Here is a 20336-nt window from a genome sequence, read left to right as displayed (position 1 = left end):
CTTATTGTTCCTCCCAACCTATTCCCATTTCCCCATCCCCACCCCTTGTCCATTCCCATCTCTAACATCCCATTAGTTTTTAGTTTATATTTCCTGTGGGTTTTTTTCACATATGATAGATACATGCATATTTTCCTGTTTCCTATCCTTTCTTGTATTAAAAGTAGATACTTCATGAGGAACTTCTTTAAGTCCAGTCCAATATCTAGAAAATTACAGAATCTCAAACATTTAACAGCTTCAAGTGAATACGTAAGGAATGAAGAAAAGCTTCTAAAACTAAGCTGAATTATGGACTCTATTTTCTATTGTTCTTTGTCTGCAAACATTCTTGTTTTGCCTATGAGTGTCCAAAGACACTTACTGTTCAACCTATGTGTAACCACAAAACAGTAGCGGATATTCGTTTGCCACTCTGGTCTGTTGAAACACTCATCTTTGTTTCTAACTGAAGAGTAAATGCAAGCTTAGAAACTTCTGATGGGCAAATACAAGAGTTCAGGCTGAATTGATGTATCTCTGATACCACTCAGCCCCAAGATTCTGAGTCTCTGTTCCCACGGTGTAATGGTTCGAATATTCCAAACTGCAGGAGAATCATTTTGCGGAGACATTTACGGGAAACCTCACTCCTGTCTTGACCTTCCTCTCCCAAAGTTTGGCCATGGGTGGAATGAGCTACACACTGAAGAAGAGGACCTTGGAAATAGGAGACCGCATATACCTGCGGAAGGCCCTTGTGAACAACCTTGGGGAGGAGAAAAGGACTAAGCTCCATATTCAGAAACTCCAGAAGGCTTTAGATATCCGGTTCAGGGAGATTGAGAAAGAAAAAGCAGCACTGAGGAATTTTTTGGGAAAGCTTCATAAGACAACTGGCTATTTCGCTCAACTGCCCTTCTGGTGACCAGTGCCACTATGGGTGAGGAATTCATGGAAAAGGCTCAATACAGAAAACATCTGCAACCCCTGCTATCTCTATGTGACCCAAGAAAACAGAATAAGGAACCACTGAGACAAGGTGTAAAAGGAAAAAGACTATACAATTGAAGATCCAAGTAGAATGTCTATAAGAGAGTCAACAGATATCTCCTACAAAATAGAATAAGGCCTTGTTGTTTCCAGATGATCCCATACCTTTACAACTTGAAGTGGTAACATGCAGTGCAAACACTATTTCCATTCAAACTTTCCTTGAGACAAGAATAAAGCTTAGTTATTGGAGAGATCATTCTAATATTGATCACAGAATACATCATGTATTTGCCTTCTGTTCTTTTCTCACTGAAGCAATTATTTTCCTGTACTTTAATAGCATGAATAAAAGTTGAGGCAAAAATTAGAAAAAACATAGAATCTTGAGTCTAAATAAAGAACTTGACTCAAATCTAGGCTTTGCCATGTATTACCTGTGTGATCCTGGACTTAGAAGCTCCTTCCTTTTGTTCCAGATGGAGATGACAACATCTCTATTAAAAGATTGCTTTAAATGTTAAATGAGATACTGTTACTACAGGGCATATTGCAGATGCCCCAACACAGTAATAGCTAGTATTTATTGATTCTGTTTTAATTATTTTTATTACTGTGTAATGGAGCTCTGGTTCTGTTCCTACCCTTCTTACTAACATTCTAGGTCTCCAGGCAAGTCTGTTTCCATCCCGTGGCCTTAGATTTTGCAAGGCTGTAATGTGAGAACTGGATGGACCATCTCCAAAGCCCCTTCCAACTGTGAGTTTGTCAACACAGTAGTACTGCAGAGGGTGTCTGCAGCACAGAGAAAGGATCCAGCAGTCAGAAAGCATACCTAGGTGACTTTAGGAGCTTGGATGCATCTTCTGCTTAGTGACTTACTTACCAATCATATGTTTAAAGATACATGTTATACAAGTATATATATTCTTAGGAGCCTCTTGTGATGTATTTTCTGGGTGACTGTAGAGTAAATGTAGTCTACTTCTTGAAAGCCTTTGGGATTAAGTTGCTTGTTTAGGCTCTGGTGTCCAGCAGACATGGATTCTGCTGGACAGTGTTGTTTGATACTAGGCCAGTTCGCTAACACTTAAATACCCTCCGTGTATCATAAGTTGACTAGATTTTTTTACCCGCACAATGGGAATAATAGTACTTCATGCAGAAGACAGTTGTGATGTCTTCCTGTAATACTGTGTATATGTCTTAGCACAACATCTAACACATGGTTGGAATTCATTGCTGTGGTCATTTCTGGGAATAGCAGCAGCTGGAGCTTCTGGGCTGAAGAAATGGCATTTGGACTCTGTCAACACTCATATGTGAGCCATTACTCTTGGATCTCAGTCCTTTAGCTAGATCTCAATCACTTGCAATAGAAATGTGTGTATATGTAATTTTTTAAAAAAGATGAGTGATATCTAGAGCTCTGATTTGGAGCTACTATGACACTTTTATGAACAATCTTGTTCATGTGTGCAAGCGCTTCTCAAGGTGGATATTCCTAGAAGTGGTGATACGAGTATCTCCGACTTTACCATTTAATAACAAACTGTTTTCCTAAGGAACAGATCAGGGATCCCTGGGTGGTGCAGCGGTTTGGCGCCTGCCTTTGGTCCAGGGCCCGATCCGGGAGACCCTGGATCGATTCCCACGTCGGGCTCCCGGTGCATGGAGCCTGCTTCTCCCTCTGCCTGTGTCTCTGCCTCTCTCTCTCTCTCTCTCTCTCTGTGTGTGTGACTATCATAAATAAATAAAAATTAAAAAAAAAAAAAACACCCAAAAAACCCCCACAAAGGAACAGACCAATTAATATGCACTGCCTCCAGTGCTGAGTACCTGTTGTAATATATCTTCATATTTGTTACTCTCAATCTAAGTTTCTTGCCAATCTGAGGGTTTAGAATATCTCACCATACTTTATTTTTTATTTTTTAAAAGATTTTATTTATTCATTCATCAGAGAGAGAGAGGCAGAGACAGAAGCAGGCGTCCCGCAAGGAGTCCGACGCGGAACTCGATCCCGGATCCCGGGATCACGCCCTGAGCCAAAGGCAGACGCCCAACCGCTGAGCCACCCAGGCGTCCCATACTTTATTTTCTTTTTAAAGATTTTTTATTTATTCAGAGAGAGAGAGACAGGCAGAGGGAGAAGCAGGCTCCATGCAGGGAGCCCCACGTGGGACTCGATCCCCTGTCTGCAGGATCACACCCCGGGCTGCAGGCGGCGCTAAACTGCTGCGCCACCGGGGCTGCCCTCTCACCATACTTTAGTATGCACTTCCCTGAATAATTTTAATTTTCATATGCATATTTGGCGATTTTTATTTATGAAGTACCATATTTTCTAGCCTGCCTGCCCTTTCTTATTAGAGACTTTTAAATGTATTTTTAAATCTAGAAAATAATTATATATTTTTTTGTATTTTAACCCTTTGTTTATATCTGTTGCAAAAATTTTGACATCCCTTTTTCAATTTTTAAATGGTGCTTCTAATGTACAGAGCTTTTAAATTTTAATATAAATTATAAATCTATTCCTTAATGATTTCTTTTATGACTGATTTAAGCAATTCTAACACCACACAGTAAAAGCAAACTCTTCCATACGTTAACTCTTCTAAATGCTTTATAGTTTATTTCCCATGGGTCACGGAATTGATCCTTGCATGTAGTTTGAGAAAAATTCCATTTTTTCCCCCCAAATGGCTACCCAGTTACCCCAACCCTATTTATTTCTAAAAACTGTCCTTCCCTCTCAATGCTCTTCAGTATGACTTCCCTGTTCTGTGTATATGTCCATGGGTCTGTTTCCAGGCTCGACCTTATTTCCTTAATCTTTCTCACCCTCCTCATCCCACCAATACTGCACTATCTTAATCTTCATAAGTGTTCATATCACACCTTAATTTCATTTTTGACTGTGCCTTAGCTAGTCTCAGCCCTTGGCATCTGTGCAAATTTTAGAATCATATTGCCAAGTTACAGAAAAAATATGTTGAGATTTTGTTGGGGTTGCATTGGGGGAAAATATAAAATCTGACAATACTGACATATCTTCACCACTCAGTTCTCTGACCCAAGAATATGATATTCTGCATTTACTTGGGTCTTCTTTAATAGATCTAATTAGAGATTTATTTTACTTGAAAATTTTGTATACATATTTTGTTGCATTTATTCCTAGGCACTTAAAACTTTAAAAATTGCATTTTAATTAGTATCTCTTCTTCCATTTTGTAAATTCCTAGTATGTAGCAGAACAATAGATTTTAACTCAATTTGTATCTAGGAAAATTGATAAAATATCTTATCAGTGCTAATAGTTTATTTGAAGACTATTTGGGATTTGCTACATATATAATCATTTTACTTGCAAAAAGGATAGACTGTTGTTTCATCCTATCCAATCACTATACATTTATCTTTATGTACCTTCCTGCCCAGGCTCAGTTCTCCATTAAAAATGTTAAACAGAAGTGGGTTGTTTTGTTCCTGATCATAAATACAAAGATTTCAATGGGGACGCCTGGGTGGCTCAGTGGTTGAGCATCTGCCTTTGGCTCAGGGCGTGATCCCAGGATACAGGATCAAGTCCCAAATCGGGCTCCCTGCAGGGAGCCTGCTTCTCCCTCTGCCTGTGTCTCTCCCTCTCTCTCATGAATAAATAAAATCTTAAAAAAAAAATTCAATGTACTAGTAAGGATGCTTTGTGGTAGATCTAATATAGATACATTTCTCAGTATGTTACCCTTTATTCCTTGCTTGCTGGTTATTAACGTAAATATTAAATTCTATTAATTTTTCTGCATCTTTTGAGGTTTATTATTTTAATCCTTTAATCTGTTAATGTGGAAAATGGCATTAATAGATTTTCTAAAATTATACCAACCTTACATTCCTAGGATAAACCTATCTTGACTATGATATACTTTCCTTTTTAAAAATGTATCACTGGATTTGTTTTACTGATATTTTGTCATTTTGTACCCATGTTTATAATGGACACTGGCCTAAATTTTCTATTCTTTTAATGTCTTTGTCAGGTTTGACTATCAAGTTATGTTAGCCTTTTAAAATGTTGGGAGTGTTCACTTATTTCTATTCTCTGGAAATGGTGTAAGATTTGGAATTGCTTTTTCATTAAAGATTTAGCAGAACTCACCAGTGGAGTCTAGAGTTTCCTTTTGGGGAAATCTTTTAAGTCAGGCTTACTGAGGTGTAATTTATATGCAGTAAAATTCGCTTTTTATGAGCGTATACTTGGGTGGATTTAGACAAATGTCTATATCCTATCACCACTACAAGATGTAGACCATTAACAACCAAAAATCCTATTGTGCCCCTTGGTGTTCAATCCGCTCTTCTTACCGCCAGGCCCAGGAGACTGCTGATTTGGCTTCCATTCCTATAGTTTTGAATTTTCAAGAATATCCTCTAAGTGGAATATTCTAAGTAGAATCATCAGGCTGGAGGGGAAAGCCTGCTGCTCTAAGTGGCTTCTTTCACTTAGCCTAACACTTTCAAGGTTCATCCATGTTTTTGCATGTATCAGGATTTTGTTCCTTTTTATTGCCGAGTAGTATTTCACTGTGTATGTAGACAAACGCAATTTGTTTATCCGCTCACCAGATGATGAACATTTGGGTTCATTCCTGGCTTCTGGTTATTTTCAATAAAGTTCCTATAAACATTCACACACAAGCTTTTGTGTAGATTTGGTGGCCACCTCGCAGAAGCAGATTTGCCATGTTCGACTTGGTTGTCCACACTGATGATGTTACCACAGACTAAGACTTTTTTTATTTACATAACAAGGCTTTCTTGGGAGAGCAGGATGGCTACCAAGCAAAAGTAACTTGGAAGATCAAGGAAAGGGCACTGGTGTGGAGGTTTAGGGTAGTTGAGATTGGGGCCAAGGGAAGGTTCCTGAGCATGGGCAGGGGCTTGTGTGGCTTGAGCCTCGTATCTTCACCATTGGAACAGGCACCTGTGCTGAGGTCTTGGCAGCCTGCCCAAAAGTGAGCAGAAAGGGAAGAGAGAAGTGGTAGGCTTAAAAGCTGTCAGCAAACAACAAAGTTTTTACACTCTTCCTTATGTACACATATATTTTTATTATTCTTGGGTAAACATACAGAACTGGCATGGACTGCTGGTCTGTGAAGTGATGTGTAACTGGATAAGAAACCGTCAAACTATATTCCAAGCAGGAGAAACCATTTTCCCTCTCAGCAGTGGGCCAGGCGAGTTCCCATCGCCCCACATCCTGGCCAACATTTGGTATTCTTGACATTTTCCTTTAAAGTTTTACCTATACTAGCAGCTGTGGTTTTAATTTGCATTCCCTGATGACTAATGATCCTGAACATTTCTCATGTGCTTACTTGCCATCCTATCTTCTAATTTCTGAGGAAACTCTCAATTCTGTTCAATTCTATTTTTAATGACTATAGAACCATTCAGCCTTCCTATTTCTTCTGCAGGGTAGTCCCTTTCTTAGGTTTATCCATGTCATCCAAATTAAGAATTTACTGGCCTACCATTATTCACAATATCCTCCACATTCTCCTTAGTAATGTCCTTTCACGTTCTCCCTGTTCACCTTTTGTGCTGTTTCTGTTCCTTAGTCTTCATAGGGAGTTGGAAATTTTATTAGTCTTGTTAAAGAGCTAAATGTTAACTTCTGTTTTTCCTCTTTTTTTTTAATATATTTTATTCATTCATGAGAGAGAGACAGAGACACAGGCAGAGGGAGAAGTAGACTCCACACAGGGAGCCCGATGCGGGACTCGATCCCGGGACCCCAGGATCACACCCTGGGCCGAAGGCAGGTGCTAAACTGCTGAGCCACCCAGGGATCCCCTGTTGTTCCTCTTTATTATATATTTTTTGTTTTATAAGTCACTATTTTTATAATTTCATTTCCATTTTTATTTTCCTGTTATTTTTTTCTAACATTTTAAGATGGTTGGAGGTTCACTAATTTTCAGCTTTTTTTTTCTTTCCCAAAATAGGCACTTTTGGCTATAAATTCCACATACTGGGTTACCTGCATTCTGCAAGTTTTGATTCATAGAATGTTTTCATCATTTGATCAAAAATGATTAAATTTATTTTTCAGTGTATTCTTTGACATGTGGTTATTGTAATAAACTTCTTTTCAAAACATGGAAATTTCTGATTATATCTTTATCATTTATTTCTAAAATAACTTTATTGTGGTCAGAGAACATACTTTGAATAATATTAATTCTTTAATATTTATGGAGACTTGATTTCCCAGTGTATTTCTTTTAATTTTTTATTTTATTTTATTTTTTTTAATTTTTATTTATGATAGTCACAGAGAGAGAGAGAGAGAGAGAGGCAGAGACACAGGCAGAGGGAGAAGCAGGCTCCATGCACTGGGAGCCCGACGTGGGACTCGATCCCGGGTCTCCAGGATCGTGCCCTGGGCCAAAGGCAGGTGCTAAACCGCTGCGCTACCCAGGGATCCCTCTTTTAATTTTTTAACACACACTGTGTACTTGCAAAGAAAATATATTCTGTAATTGTAGATGTGATGTCCATACTGGGATGGAAACTCTGTGTACCTTTTTAAATAAAATTTTTTATTTAAATTCAATTAATTAACCTATAATGTATTATTAGTGTCAGAGGTGGAGGTCAGTGATTCATCAATCCTCTAACAGTGCTCATATCACATGCCCTCCTTAATGCCCATCACCCAATTACCCCATCCTCCTACCCACCCTCCCCTCTATAAACCCTCAGTTTGTTTCCTATGATTAATAAGAGTCTCTTATGGTTTGTCTCCCTCCCTAATTTTGTCTTATTTTTTCCTCTCTTCCCCTATGATGTTTTGTTTCTTAAATTCCACATATAAGTGAGATCATATATTTGTCTTTCTCTGACTGACTTATTTCACTTAGCATAATACCCTCTGGTTCTATCCATGTCATTGCAAATGGCAAGATTTTTTTTTTTTTTTGATGGCTGAGTAGTCTGTTGTATATATATATACCTCATCTTCTTTATCTAGTTATCTGTGATATCTGGGCTCCTTCCACAGTTTGGCTATTGTGGACATTGCTACTATAAACACTGGGGTGCAGGTACCCCTTCAGATCACTACATTTGTATATTTGGGGTAAATACCTAGTAGTGCAATTTCTGGGTTATAGGGTAGCTCTATTTTCAACTTTTTGAGGAACCTCCATGCTGTTTTCCAGAGTTGTGCACCCTCTTAGATTCTCGAGTACTCCTGCTTCTTTCTCTTGGTCTATGACCCACCTGAATTAGTTTTCCCTCCAGTAGTTGGATGAAATTCAATACCATGTCAGTTTACAAAAAGTAAATGGTAGACATCCTCCAACTTAAGAAAATATCTGAAAACAAGAGAACCTTATCTTCTGCCAGCACAGGTCGGAATGCAAAGTAGTCTGCATGTACAGCCTCAGCAGGTCTTATGTGAAAATCAGGCCCAGATGCAGGATGAGTAACACTCTAATATTTGGGATTGGGATATTTTCGTGGACAATTGAGAATCCTGACATATACACCCATTTCCCTGAACCCTTCCTGAAGGCAGGAACAGTGCCTTCCATGTTAGCCTCATCTGAGGTGGATTCCTTGAATGATGATGTTTGTCCTTCTCAGGACCTCCACCTAACTACTCATTGCCTCTAGGTTGATATCGAGAGTCAGGTACCAACAGAGCCTGGAGAGAGAAATACAAACCCTGCTTTGGAGAAAAAGTGCCTACATAACAAAGGAATTACAGGACCTGCCTAATAATAGAGCCTGGAGAGTGTGTTTGTAAAAATGGATCCTGGTGTTAGATGAGGGAAGGAAAATTTCAGAACCAAGAGACCATTTAAGTTGACCTGGGGCACTCACCTTTGATTCACAATTTTTACTTGAGTAGCAATATCCTAAGTCATCCCAGCAGACTAAGGATGGGCAGAGTGAGAGTGGCAGTCAGGATGGCATGACTTGCAGGGATGTGAGGCAGTGGCTATTATATCATAACTCCTGAGGGTGCTAACTTATTCATATAAAAAGGAAAGAAAAGGGGATCCCTGGGTGGCTCAGCAGTTTGGCGCCTGCCTTTGGCCCAGGGCGCCATCTGGAGTCCCGGGATCGGGTCCCACGTCGGGCCCTGCGTCGGGCTCCCAGCATGGAGCCTGCTTCTCCCTCCTCCTGTGTCTCTGCCTCTCTCTCTCTCTATCATAAATAAATAAATAAATAAATAAATAAATAAATAAATAAATAAATAAATAAATAAATAAAAATCTTAAAAAAAAAAAAAGAATTCATGAACTGTCTTCCACCTTAATGGATAATTGGGGTCCCCACACCCAGTTCCCAGCTCTAAATTTACAGACGCAGAGCACGCTGAGTGAAAGAAATTCAGTTCTACCTCAGAAACTAACATGCCTTTAACTCCACTGCAAATGTACACAGTAGGTATTCTTTCAGTCATTTCTCAAAGGAACCTATGGCCATTTGCCAGGTAACCATGCACTAGGAAGGTCAAGGGCATATCTTCTCAGGTGAAGGACAAGCTGCTGCACTTCAAATATCTCTCCACTTAAAAACAATGAAAATAACACTTTGTGGATCTCTCTGGAATCTGAATTTGGAGGCAGCAAGTACCAAGCTGGGAATACTCCTGTGACTCACTTACTGGGCAACCCCAGAGGCTGCCAAACTGTCAGGGGCCCAGAGCCAGAGCAGGCCCTACAGTGATCCTAGCTGTGGCATAAGATGTCCTCCTTGACAAACATTATATGGTCTCATTCATTTGGGGAATATAAAAAATAGTGAAAGGGAATAAAGGGGAAAGGAGAGAAAATGAGTGGGAAATATCAGAGAGGGTGACAGAAAATGAGATACTCTTAACTCTGGGAAACGAACATGGGGTGGTGGAAAGGGAGGTGGGCGGGGGGTGGGGGTGACTGGGTGACGGGCACTGAGGGGGGCACTTGATGGGATGAGCACTGGGTGTTATGCTATATGTTGGCAAATTGACTTCCAATAAAAAGAAATTAAAAAAAAAAAAAAAAGATGTCCTCCTTGATCCTAGAACTCAGCAGGTCAGAAGGTCTGTGACTGGTAAGGATATAGTATTCTGGAGTAACTCTGTGCCTTCTAGAGGAGAACCGGTAGTCTGAAGAGCAGCTCCTATGTCCTGGTAGCAGAGATCACCCAACAGCAGGACACAAAGTGAGAACTGATCAGAGTTTCCCATCATAACTAGATGTGATATGATCCACCCACCACAGAATCTGGTGTACACAGCAGTGATCTATTGTGCTATGGTAGTGGCCCGTGTGAGGCTGGCATAAGCGTGGCTATAAGGCCTAAGTAAATCACAGGAACAGATGATCCAGATTCCTACCTGTGCTGCCTCTCCCTCAACCAGCACCTGTGCTTCATAGGGGAGAGGAGAGGGGCAGTTTCTATGACTAACCAGCACGAGGAAAGGACTCAGAGTGAATCACAAGTAGGCTGGCTTGTTATATGGCTGTTGGCTGAAATGGCCTCCTACCACACTGCTGCCCCATTATAGCACCACTTGGGATATCTTTGAAAGACACTGTGAAAGGAAGTCCTTCAAATAAACCAAGCTGAGAGTGGCTCGTTCATTCATAAGAAAATGCCTGGAGGTAGAGACATACATGGACTTTTGGCAGAGACCATGTAGTGCAGGGAAGGCTCGCAGTAACATAGGTCACAGGATGACCATCCTCTGGCTGCCAGGCACTCTTCTCACCAATCCAGTCCTTGTGCAAAGGTCCATGGACAGCATCAGGGATAAGGGCTAAGCACAGGCTCGATGGCAAGGATTTCCCATATCAAGACTCACAGTTGCCACCATAGCTGAAGGATTGTCCAGTGGACAACAGATTGATGCTATCAACTTGGTACCATTAATCATGGGCCAATATTCTGTCCTCCTGACTCCTGGCCATGGTTCTGCCAGGGCAGAACCCAAAGACTTACAGAATGCCTTACCTGTGATATCCCACAGTACTGCCACAGTATCCCACAGTACTGCCTCAGAACAAAGGACTCATTTTATACCAAAGGAGATGTGACCATGAGCTCTTGGCAATAGAACGCACTGGTCTTGTCCCATACCCATCATCCAAGATTAACTGGCCTGTTGTGATGGGGACATGGCCCACTGACAGTTCCACTATGGTGCTGGCCAGGGATCAACACTTAGTGAGGCCTGGAGACCATCTTCCAATCCAGGATGGGGCATACATTCTGAAGCAATGACCAATGACGGTGCTACTACTGCTAGAATACATGAGTCTGAGAACCAACAGGTAGAAGAGTGGCCCCACCTATAATGATAGCCACCAATCCTGCATATTTTGTTGTTTGAGCTCTTGGGGATTACAGATAGGTCCTAGCTCCTGGAGATAGGAGTGGAGGCAATTTAGGGTCACAGCAAGCATCCCTCTTACGGGGAAACTGTAACTACCACCTGAGTTTTATCTTGTTCTTGGCCAGTGGCCCAACAGGCAAAGAAAGGACTGGCTCTGATGATTGGGATCGTAACTGACGAACATCAGGGATGAAGGTGGCTGGTAGGTAATGAGGTAGAGTGGAGTGTCTACATCGCAGGTAAGTAACTGGGTATCTCTTAACTGTTAAACCCAGCAATGACTTTCAATGAGCAACCATTACCTTGGGGATGAAGATCTGAGTCACTCCACCAAACAACTCAGCCCAAAGTGCTGCTTAAAGGGAATCCTGCAGAGGGATTCTTGCTCGTTTCACTAGTGCTCTTGTCACAGGTGTCCAGAACAGGTCTTCTTCAACTTTGGGACACCAGTCACACTTGCAAAGACTAAGGACACCTTTGTTCTTGGCAGATGGGGGCTCAGGGATGGCACGCCCCACAATGACATCCAAGGGCTGTCCTCAGTGGGAGGGAGTGGTGCAAAGGGTGGACTGAGCTGGGACGCAAAACTTATACACCTCCAATTCCCTCAACCAGATCCCCCTCTCCCTCAGGGCATTAGAGCTGACTGTCAGCCACCTAGGAGCTGGATGGTGTATACTAGAGGTGCACACAAGTGAGCCCCACACTGAGCTAGGACCACAAAGAGCTACACCCTCAGAGCAAAGGAGATTAGCATCTAAACCTGCCCCATCCTGAAAAGTGCTGGGAATAAGAGAAGGCAGCCTTCTGCTGAACAGAATAGGGGATGTTGGGGGGTGCTAGGGAGCTGAGACACTGTTACCCTGAACTACAGGACTGGAATACATACCTTGGATTGGCCAAAGACGTCCAGATGTGACCAAGATTGAGGCAGCTTCCATCACTGGGTCCTGTGTCCATGTGTCTGTAAAGAGCATCATCCAGCTTTCTGCCCCCCCCCCCTTTTTTTATGCCAGCCTAATAGTGCAAAGTGATAGGTCATTATTGTTCTACTCTGCTGTGGTTACTACTGATTGTGAGCATTTTATCCTGTACTTCAGTGTTTGGTTTCTTCTGTAAATTATGTTTCCCCTTAGTTCGATTTGGGGGTTGCTGTCAACAGCATGTCTTAATTTTGGTTATGGTGTCACTTGTACAAAAGATTTAAATTTTTATAGGGAGTATTTTGCTATGGGCTTTAGTTTTGTATTATTTAATCATGCTTTAGAAGCCTCCCCTTTTCTAATTTTCCACCATAATGTTAAAAAAAGTTATTTAGATCCTTCATACATAAAAAACTTATTTTTGTGCACAGTATGAGGAAGGAATCTGACTTTATAGCCAATCCTTCCAAGATCACTTGCTGAAGCATCATTTCTCCATTCTGACTTCAAATGTCACTTATAAACCAAATTTCCAAATACACATGGGTCTGTTTCATCTATGGTCTATTCACGCACTGATGCTACTTGTCTCAATGATAAAGTTTAATTTTGTTTTTATAATTCACAGGGCAAGTCTATCCTTTCCTTTGCCCTTTTGTTTCTGAAAAAAAAAACAAACAAAAAACAGAAAAAGGCTACTCTTGTATTCTTATAGCTCCATATACAACCGATATCCATCTTTCTACATTCTCTTTTTAAAATGGTAGCCATTTTCAATATATGGCCTCTTTAAAGTAGCAATTCTTCTATGAACATGGGCCATCTCTATTCTTTATTCCTTTAGAAAAGTTGTGTTTTTTCTTCATAAATTTTCTTTGTGGATTCCAAGATATTATAGTTTCTGGTGTTATTGTGAATGGGATAATTTTTCTATCTTATTTTCTAATTGTTACACTGATTTCAGTGTAACAATCACCAATCATGATTTGCTACTTCTAATGATTTTCTTAGGGTTTTAAAGGAGATAGTACTGTTTAGAAATTATAGCACACATACTCATTTTTATTTTTTTTAAATTTAATTTCAAAAGTATTAATTATAGTGGTGATCCATGTCAAGTTTACCTTCTCATGTCAGAAATGTTTCTGATTACCTGTCATTAAGCATGTTTGCAGTCTTTTGTATTCCTTTTATCCAGTTAAGAAAATATCTTCTATTCTTATTTTAAAATTTAGTAATTTCTGCGGAGATTTTCTCTTATTATTTAAAAGTGAATTTTAATGAGGTGTGTGCATGTTTGGTGTGACTGTCTTTTGAAAAAAATTATTATAGTTAGCAATTAATATTTTGGAATTTGTTAAGACTTCACTTGTGGTCAAGTACTAGGAATTCTTCAATATTTTCTATCTACTTCTCTACTTAATAGAGTATCTTGGGCTGCATGTGGGGTAATAGAGGCTCTGAGGAAGGCTCAAATCTGCCTGCTGGCAGGAATGAGAGGTGCCGTTAAGGCCCCCATGCTCCCCCAGCAGCCGCAGTCCTCACCACATGAGAGGAAAGCCTCAGAACTTGGATTCAGAGGACCAGAGAGCATGACACACACTGTTTCCCCCAGGCAGTGGCATCACATCTCACAGACCTCACTTTCCTGTGAGGAGCCCGTCTGTAGACTCAGCACACACCTTCCGCAAGAGCTTCCTGTGCTCCCATTAGGACTCCCTCTCCAGGCCTCCCACACCATACCCAAAGCAGGTGTCCACGGAGCTGTCCGCGGGCAGGGCAACCAGAGCCAGCACACGCCAGGCCCTGGCTGCTGCTTTCCCTTCGCACTGACTGCACTGCTTTCCCACGTCCACACCGCTCAGGTGGCCATACACTCACCATTCTCTTATCTGACCTCCCCTCTTTTGCCAACACTCCAACCTCTTTCCATGCATCTTCAGTAAAAGCTCCTGTATCTCAACTTACCTGAACTTTCCCTTCATCTTCTGAACGAAACAGCTATTTCCTTTTTGCTGTGTCACATGTGTGTTTATTTCAGCTAACTTCTCGTCTCCTCTCCATTTCCCCCAAGGCTGTATATGCAGGATGCACCAGGACTGCTGAGTACCAGAGAACAGTAATAGGACTAGCAGAGAGTTCTGACTTCAAGATGACAAAGACCTTGGGTTTCCACATATCTTACGTTATGTAAGATATTCACACCAGGGGAGGCTGGGCAAAAGGTATGTGGAATCTGCTGCAGTGTTTGCAACTTTTCTGTAAACCTAAAGTTATTCCCAAATAAACCTTATCTTAGATTTAAAAGGGGGTTGGATATAGATTTTCTCCTTTTGAGGAAATGACTGCATCTGGGCTTTTCTAAATGGGGCACAGATGCTCTGTTGGGTATGAAGTATATATATTAGGAAAAGGAGGTATTGGTACTGGACAAAAGGACAGACTGTAGTAAAGAGCTTTTCATCTTCATTGTTTCTCGATAATTTTTTCCTATTTTTTTTTTCTTAAAGATTTTATTTATTCACAGGAGACACAGGCAGAGAGAGAGAAGCAGAGATACAGGCAGAGGGAGAAGCAGGCTCCATGCAGGGAGCCCGACATGGGACTCGATCCCGGGTCTCCAGGATCACACCCTGGGTGGAAGGCAGGCGCTAAACTGCTGAGCCACCCGGGCTGCCCAATTTTTTCCTATTTTTTAAGAATTTCTCACTGTGAGTCTTGACTGGGAGCTGCTCAATTGAAGCTAAAGGGCTGAGATTCTCCCATCCTGGCCCAGGTGGTGTGCGCATGTGGCGAGTTGGAAAATCAGACACATGCTGGTGTTCTGAGCCTTGAAGTCCCACTTTCCTGGGCAGCTGGCATGTTTTCAGACAGCGTCAGTGCCATGTGTGCAGTGGCGGCCATACGGGAGTGCTGGGGGAACATGACAGCAGACACGATCTTGCTGGAACAGGCCATGGTTGCTGCCTGCTGCCCCACTTTCTGTGGTCCCATGTCTGCTTCTCCAGCCTTCCTATTGACCCAGTGCAATGCTCTATTTCCTTCCAGAAAATTCCTAGCTAGCTTTCTGTTCCTGTTGCTTGCAGTTGAGAACTCTAATGATACGCCTACCAAAGCAGCCAGGGCTTCCCTGTGGACCAACTCCAGGGATGCCACTTGCACAAAATGCAGAATGGTACCCCTACAGTTATGCAATGGTTATACAACCATTTATTAACGTCTGACGCATGTAACAGAAAAGGAAAACAAACACAGTTCCTTACTTCATTACATATCTGAACAAAAAAACAATCAAGGTACAAACTCAGCACCCTGGAACATGGGCCTTCTTGAATCCACTCTTCTCCCACTTTACTGAGTAAGCGTGGGCAGGTGGCATGGCAGCTGAACAACAGGTCAGTAATGGGTTAACTGTTACTGGTCATGCTTCTTGTCTGACAAACAGAAACACTATACGTCCTTCATTGGCTTGTTGTGAAAATTAAAGTCACATAGCACTGTGCCTGTCTCATAAGAGGCATTTGAGAATTGCTTGCTCCTTTCCCAATGTTGATAAAATAATTTAGTTTGTATGTAGACAAGCTCTTCACCAAAGTGAGATTATCTTCAATCGACGCAATCATCTGAACCATGCTGCACGTTGAAGCAATATGACCTCAGAATACTCGTCCCAATGCTTCTGGCTTCTATACCTACAATGCTCATACTGTCGCTTTCCACATGGGTGAATCCACTGCGAAAGGAAGGGACAGGCTGCATGTTAACTTGAGAAAGACATACTTTTAAGTAGTTAAGCTTTTATATGGGGGATCCCTGGGTGGCTCAGCGGTTTGGCGCCTGCCTTTGGCCCAGGGTGTGATCCTGGAGACCCGGGATCAAGTCCCACGTCGGGCTCCCTGCATGCAGCCTGCTTCTCCCTCTGCCTGTGTCTCTGCCTCTCTCTCTCTCTGCGCCTCTCATGAATGAATAAAAATCTTAAAAAAAAAAAAAAAAAAAAAAAAAGCCTTTACATGAAGATGGAGCACAACCTCTGGACCTTCTCCACCCTCGAGCACCCCATCTATGTTGAGATTGGTGTTCATTCCTAACAATGAGCAAACATGCTCATGCTTTGGAGTGGGCATGTCAGCTGTGGGCCCTCCTAATGGTAGTTGCCTGAATCACGATTCCAGCAAGTCTAGAAACTTCTGATAGAGGAGAATGGGTAACTAATCCAATCTCTGCAGGGTAGTCATTTTCCCAGCACTGAGAATCAGCCCATCAACTCCCGACCAGCCTTAGTGAAAGACACCAGCGTGGAACTGATGGGGCCAGCACCTTCCATGATGCTATATTTGCCCAGCAAGACAGACAATGCCGCTCTGAGGCACGACAAGGAGTGAGCAGGTGTGGAGAGAACTGAACCAGCCAAATCACACAGGCCTCGAGTTTTCTGTGGAAGCTGGTTTGTGCAATAGATTGCTTCTAAAATATTGCCACTTTGGCTTTCAGGAACTACCTTCTAGCTTAGAATAAATTCCACACTGAGTTTAAGTAGCAACTGAAGTTCTACTAACTTAGAAATTAGTAACAAGAGTGGAAGGTGGCATCTCCAGGATCTCAGAAACCTGCAGGGCTGCTAGCCTACACGGGGGCCAGGTGTGCAGCAGGTGGCATGCCAGTCAGCCAGTGGTCCGCACGGTTTGCTGGCAAGGAAGGTTGAACTAGCATGTTTCCTTCTCATTCTCTTTGGAGAATTCCTTAGTCTTTCCTCAACTGATTTCTGGTAAATGATGTGCAGAGCAGTCCAACCATCAGCACCAACCTATTTAGATTTCCATCACTCCAGGGGATCTGTTGTGCCCATCTGCAGTGAATCCCCACCCACACCCAGCCGCAGGAAGCCAAGGTTTCCCTTGTTTCTAGAGACTTGCCTTTTCTAGATGGGTCATGTAGTTGGAATCACACTACGTGGGCTCACACATCTGGCTTCCTTCTTGGAACACAATGTTTTGTGGCTCACCCACACTGAGTGTACAAAAATACTTTTCCCTGTCATGGTGCAGTCAGATTCCTGTCTGGGCGAATCCATTTACCAGCTGATGGGCACTCTGGGGTTATGTCGAATAAAGGTGCTAAGAACATTCACATACATGTCCTTGTGTGGACATTTCTCTTCGTTTGATCCCTGGGGATATGTAGCTAGGTTGCTGGTAAATTTATATTTAACAGACCCATTTTCCCTATTTTCTTGAGCAAATTAATTTATGTATTATGTATTCACAGATGAAACTGAAAAGCTCTCAGAAAGTACTGGTTATATCTTGCAGTATTCAAAAAGGTGCTAGAAAAAAACCTATGGGGAACAGCATGAAGCAAGATTGCTGGGTTTATTGTTGCCAAATGAAGCTCCCCCCACAAAAAAAATTACCACTAAACTACAGATTTCTGGAGGAATCTGTTCTGAATTAGGAAAGGAGCATAATTTGGGACGCTGGGGGAGCAGGGAGCTCAGTTCAGCTCAGGTCGTGATCCCAGGGTCCTGGAATCGAGTCCCATATCAGACTCCCCACAGGGAGCCTGCTTCTCCCTCTGCCTGTGTCTCTGCCTCTCTTTCTGTGTCTCTCATGAATAAATAAATAAGATCTTAAAAAAAAAAAAAAAGGAAAGGGGCATAATTCAACATCATGATCCATTCTGGGGTCCTGATTAAAGCACATTGCTTAAAAGAATTCTAAGTGTGTTACTTATTTGTCACATTGAGAATGGGGTCATTTCAGTGAAGGAGAATTCTTTAAAGACACATATAGAAAAGAGGGGGGAAGGTTGAGGCCAACATGGAAGCACAATTCCCTCCTGGGCAACCTCCCCACCTGGCCATCTTCCAGCGACCATGAAAACAAGCATCTACACTGTGTGTCCCTCAGAGGAGGAAGCCATCATGACAGTCTGAGTGGTTGTGGCATCTAAGTAGGACCTCTCCTGCCTGAGAGGCTTGTCACAAAGGCCAGCCTCTGGTCACACAGACTCAGCATGCCCCTAAGGGCAGGTAAATGAAGGGGCAAGTGTGCCGGGGTGTTAACTAGCAAAAATAGAGCAGTGTAGATGCAAACGTGGCCTCAAACTTCAGAGGAATTTAAGGAGGAATCCTGAGTGAGGAAGCAATGGATACAAGTCCTTCTCAGAATGAGAGCATCAGGCTGTCCACTATGCTTTGTTCAGGAAGTTAAGAGAGGCTGTTAGAATCTACTTACAGGGCCAGTTATCCTATGATTTAAGTTGAATCTGTATCTTATCAGAAAGTTGAGCTTCTAAAAAGGAATGAAAGGGAGAAGAAATGTGTGGGAAATATCAGAAAGGGAGACAGAACATAAAGACTCCTGACTCTGGGAAACGAACTAGGGGTGGTGGAAGGGGAGGAGTGCGGGGGGTGGGGGTGAATGGGTGATGGGCACTGAGGGGGGCACTTGACGGGATGAGCACTGGGTGTTATTCTGGATGTTGGCAAATTGAACACCAATAAAAAATCAATTTATTAAAAAATAAAAATAAAAATAAAATAAAAAGGAATGAAATTTTTCTGTATTAATTAGGAATTTACTTTAGTAATTATCTTCAAATGACAACTGATTAAAACTCAGAAATAAGATAGATTTGTTACAGAAATCTGTAATTTTTTGAATATTTGGTTTTGGGCTTGGTATTTTTCCACTGAAAACAATAAAACATCTGCCACAGGAGGCTGAATCTACTCAGACCTCATCAAGTCACTGACAGCTGTCTGTGATCTCAGCGTGAGTGGCCCCGCAGGGTAAGGCCTGTACGCCCTGGCCATTTTGCAGAGCTCCATCTGGCAAGAAGAAACCTAAGTGATTTCAAGATCCTAACTATAGAATCCAAAGTAAAACTGCAATCTGAGGACTGTTCCCATCTAACCTGCACCGACCACACCACCACCTGTGTTTGGTAACTGGTTTTGGAATTGGCAGCTTAGGGTGGGGGCAAGAGTAGGGCTGCAGGCCTGAGCTGGCCCACCGTCACTGTGCTTCTCCGTGGGACTGTACATAAACAGCCTCATCTCAGAGCCTCTGCTTCATCTGGGAAGAGCAGCACCGCGTGCAGGTGGTGGTTTGTACATTAGAGGAAGTCATGCAGATGATGCTTAGCATCTTTTTTTTTTTTTAAGCAGAGGAGAAAATGGCATCTGAGTGGCAACTTGCCTCAGGTTCCTGGATCGTCCCAGACACCCCCTGTCCAGATGCTGCTCGCGGGTCAGGTGAGGTCACTTCACAGGTAAAGTGGAGGAAACTGGGAGCAGTTACCTGGCCCATCTGTGGGAGCCCCCAAGCAGGTGATAGCAGCTCTTGAGGACAGGAAACTTATTTTCCTTATTCCACACGTAGACTCGCAGAGAGAGGTCGAAGGAAGCCGTGAGGACTCGGCTCTGGTCCTTGAAATGAGAAGCCCAGTGAGGCGGGGCCGCAGGCTCTGGGAGCGGGGCCGCGATGCAGGTGCATGGCGGGCGGGCACTCACCACCCACATGGATGTGATGGGCTTCTGGTGGTCCTGGAAGGCTGCCAGCTGCAAGCCCTGGATGGTGAAGAGCACCAGCTCCAACCCAGACACCAGCAGGACCACCTGCGAGCCATGGCCCTTCATGAGGTGAGGAGGCATCATGTTGTCTGGCAGGAGGAAACTTGCAATCTGTTGTACTTTTTCAAATAAAAACACACAGATTGTCATCTCTCAATAGTGTCTGGGAGTGGAGCACACATGCCTCATCTAAGATGACAACGAGAGGGTGACACTCTGTGATCGCACCTGCATGTACCCGGGAAGCCTCCCTTTCATCTGCTCTCCAGCACTGATGACGGTGCCCTAGGTAAGGGGACTACAAAGATTCGCAGCAAGGTGCACATGGAAGTGATACTATCTGGCACACACCTTCTGGGGGATGGGCTCCCTGCCCTTCCCCATCTACAACAGGGGCAAGAAGTGGCCTCCTGAGAACTAACATTTGTAACATCTGCCAAGAACTATTACTGAAGATACTGTCTTT

General features: G+C 42.6%; 1 protein-coding gene and 1 long non-coding RNA gene across 31 annotated transcripts in view; one reads left to right on the top strand and one right to left on the bottom strand.

The window, feature by feature from the left end:
• The window catches only part of LOC112644877 (uncharacterized), a 60674-nt gene that overhangs the window by 36159 nt on the left and 4179 nt on the right, over positions 1–20336 (top strand). For 11 of the 21 annotated variants that reach the window (XR_007401283.1, XR_007401352.1, XR_007401376.1 and 8 more), the window contains one exon: positions 1637–6980. This is a non-coding gene — a long non-coding RNA (uncharacterized LOC112644877). The other 10 variants (XR_007401417.1, XR_007401414.1, XR_007401291.1 and 7 more) reach the window with 9 other exon arrangements.
• The window catches only part of CDK20 (cyclin dependent kinase 20), a 39305-nt gene continuing 34453 nt past the window's right edge, over positions 15485–20336 (bottom strand). For 3 of the 10 annotated variants that reach the window (XM_025423606.3, XM_025423602.3, XM_025423603.3), the window contains 3 exons: positions 19811–19989; positions 19599–19726; positions 15485–16030 (listed from right to left, as the gene is read on the bottom strand). In XM_025423606.3, coding sequence (XP_025279391.1) covers positions 15904–16030; positions 19599–19726; positions 19811–19989 — 434 coding nt within the window. In that variant the 3' untranslated portion in view covers positions 15485–15903. Of the gene's footprint in view, positions 16031–18851; positions 19127–19598; positions 19727–19810; positions 19990–20336 lie in introns of those variants that run through there. The other 7 variants (XM_025423608.3, XM_025423610.3, XM_025423607.3 and 4 more) reach the window with 4 other exon arrangements.

Source organism: Canis lupus, chromosome 1 (genome assembly GCF_003254725.2).
Source record: "Canis lupus dingo isolate Sandy chromosome 1, ASM325472v2, whole genome shotgun sequence".
In the NCBI taxonomy this organism is placed as follows: Eukaryota; Metazoa; Chordata; class Mammalia; order Carnivora; family Canidae; genus Canis; species Canis lupus.
This window is presented reverse-complemented; position numbering and strand designations above follow the sequence as displayed.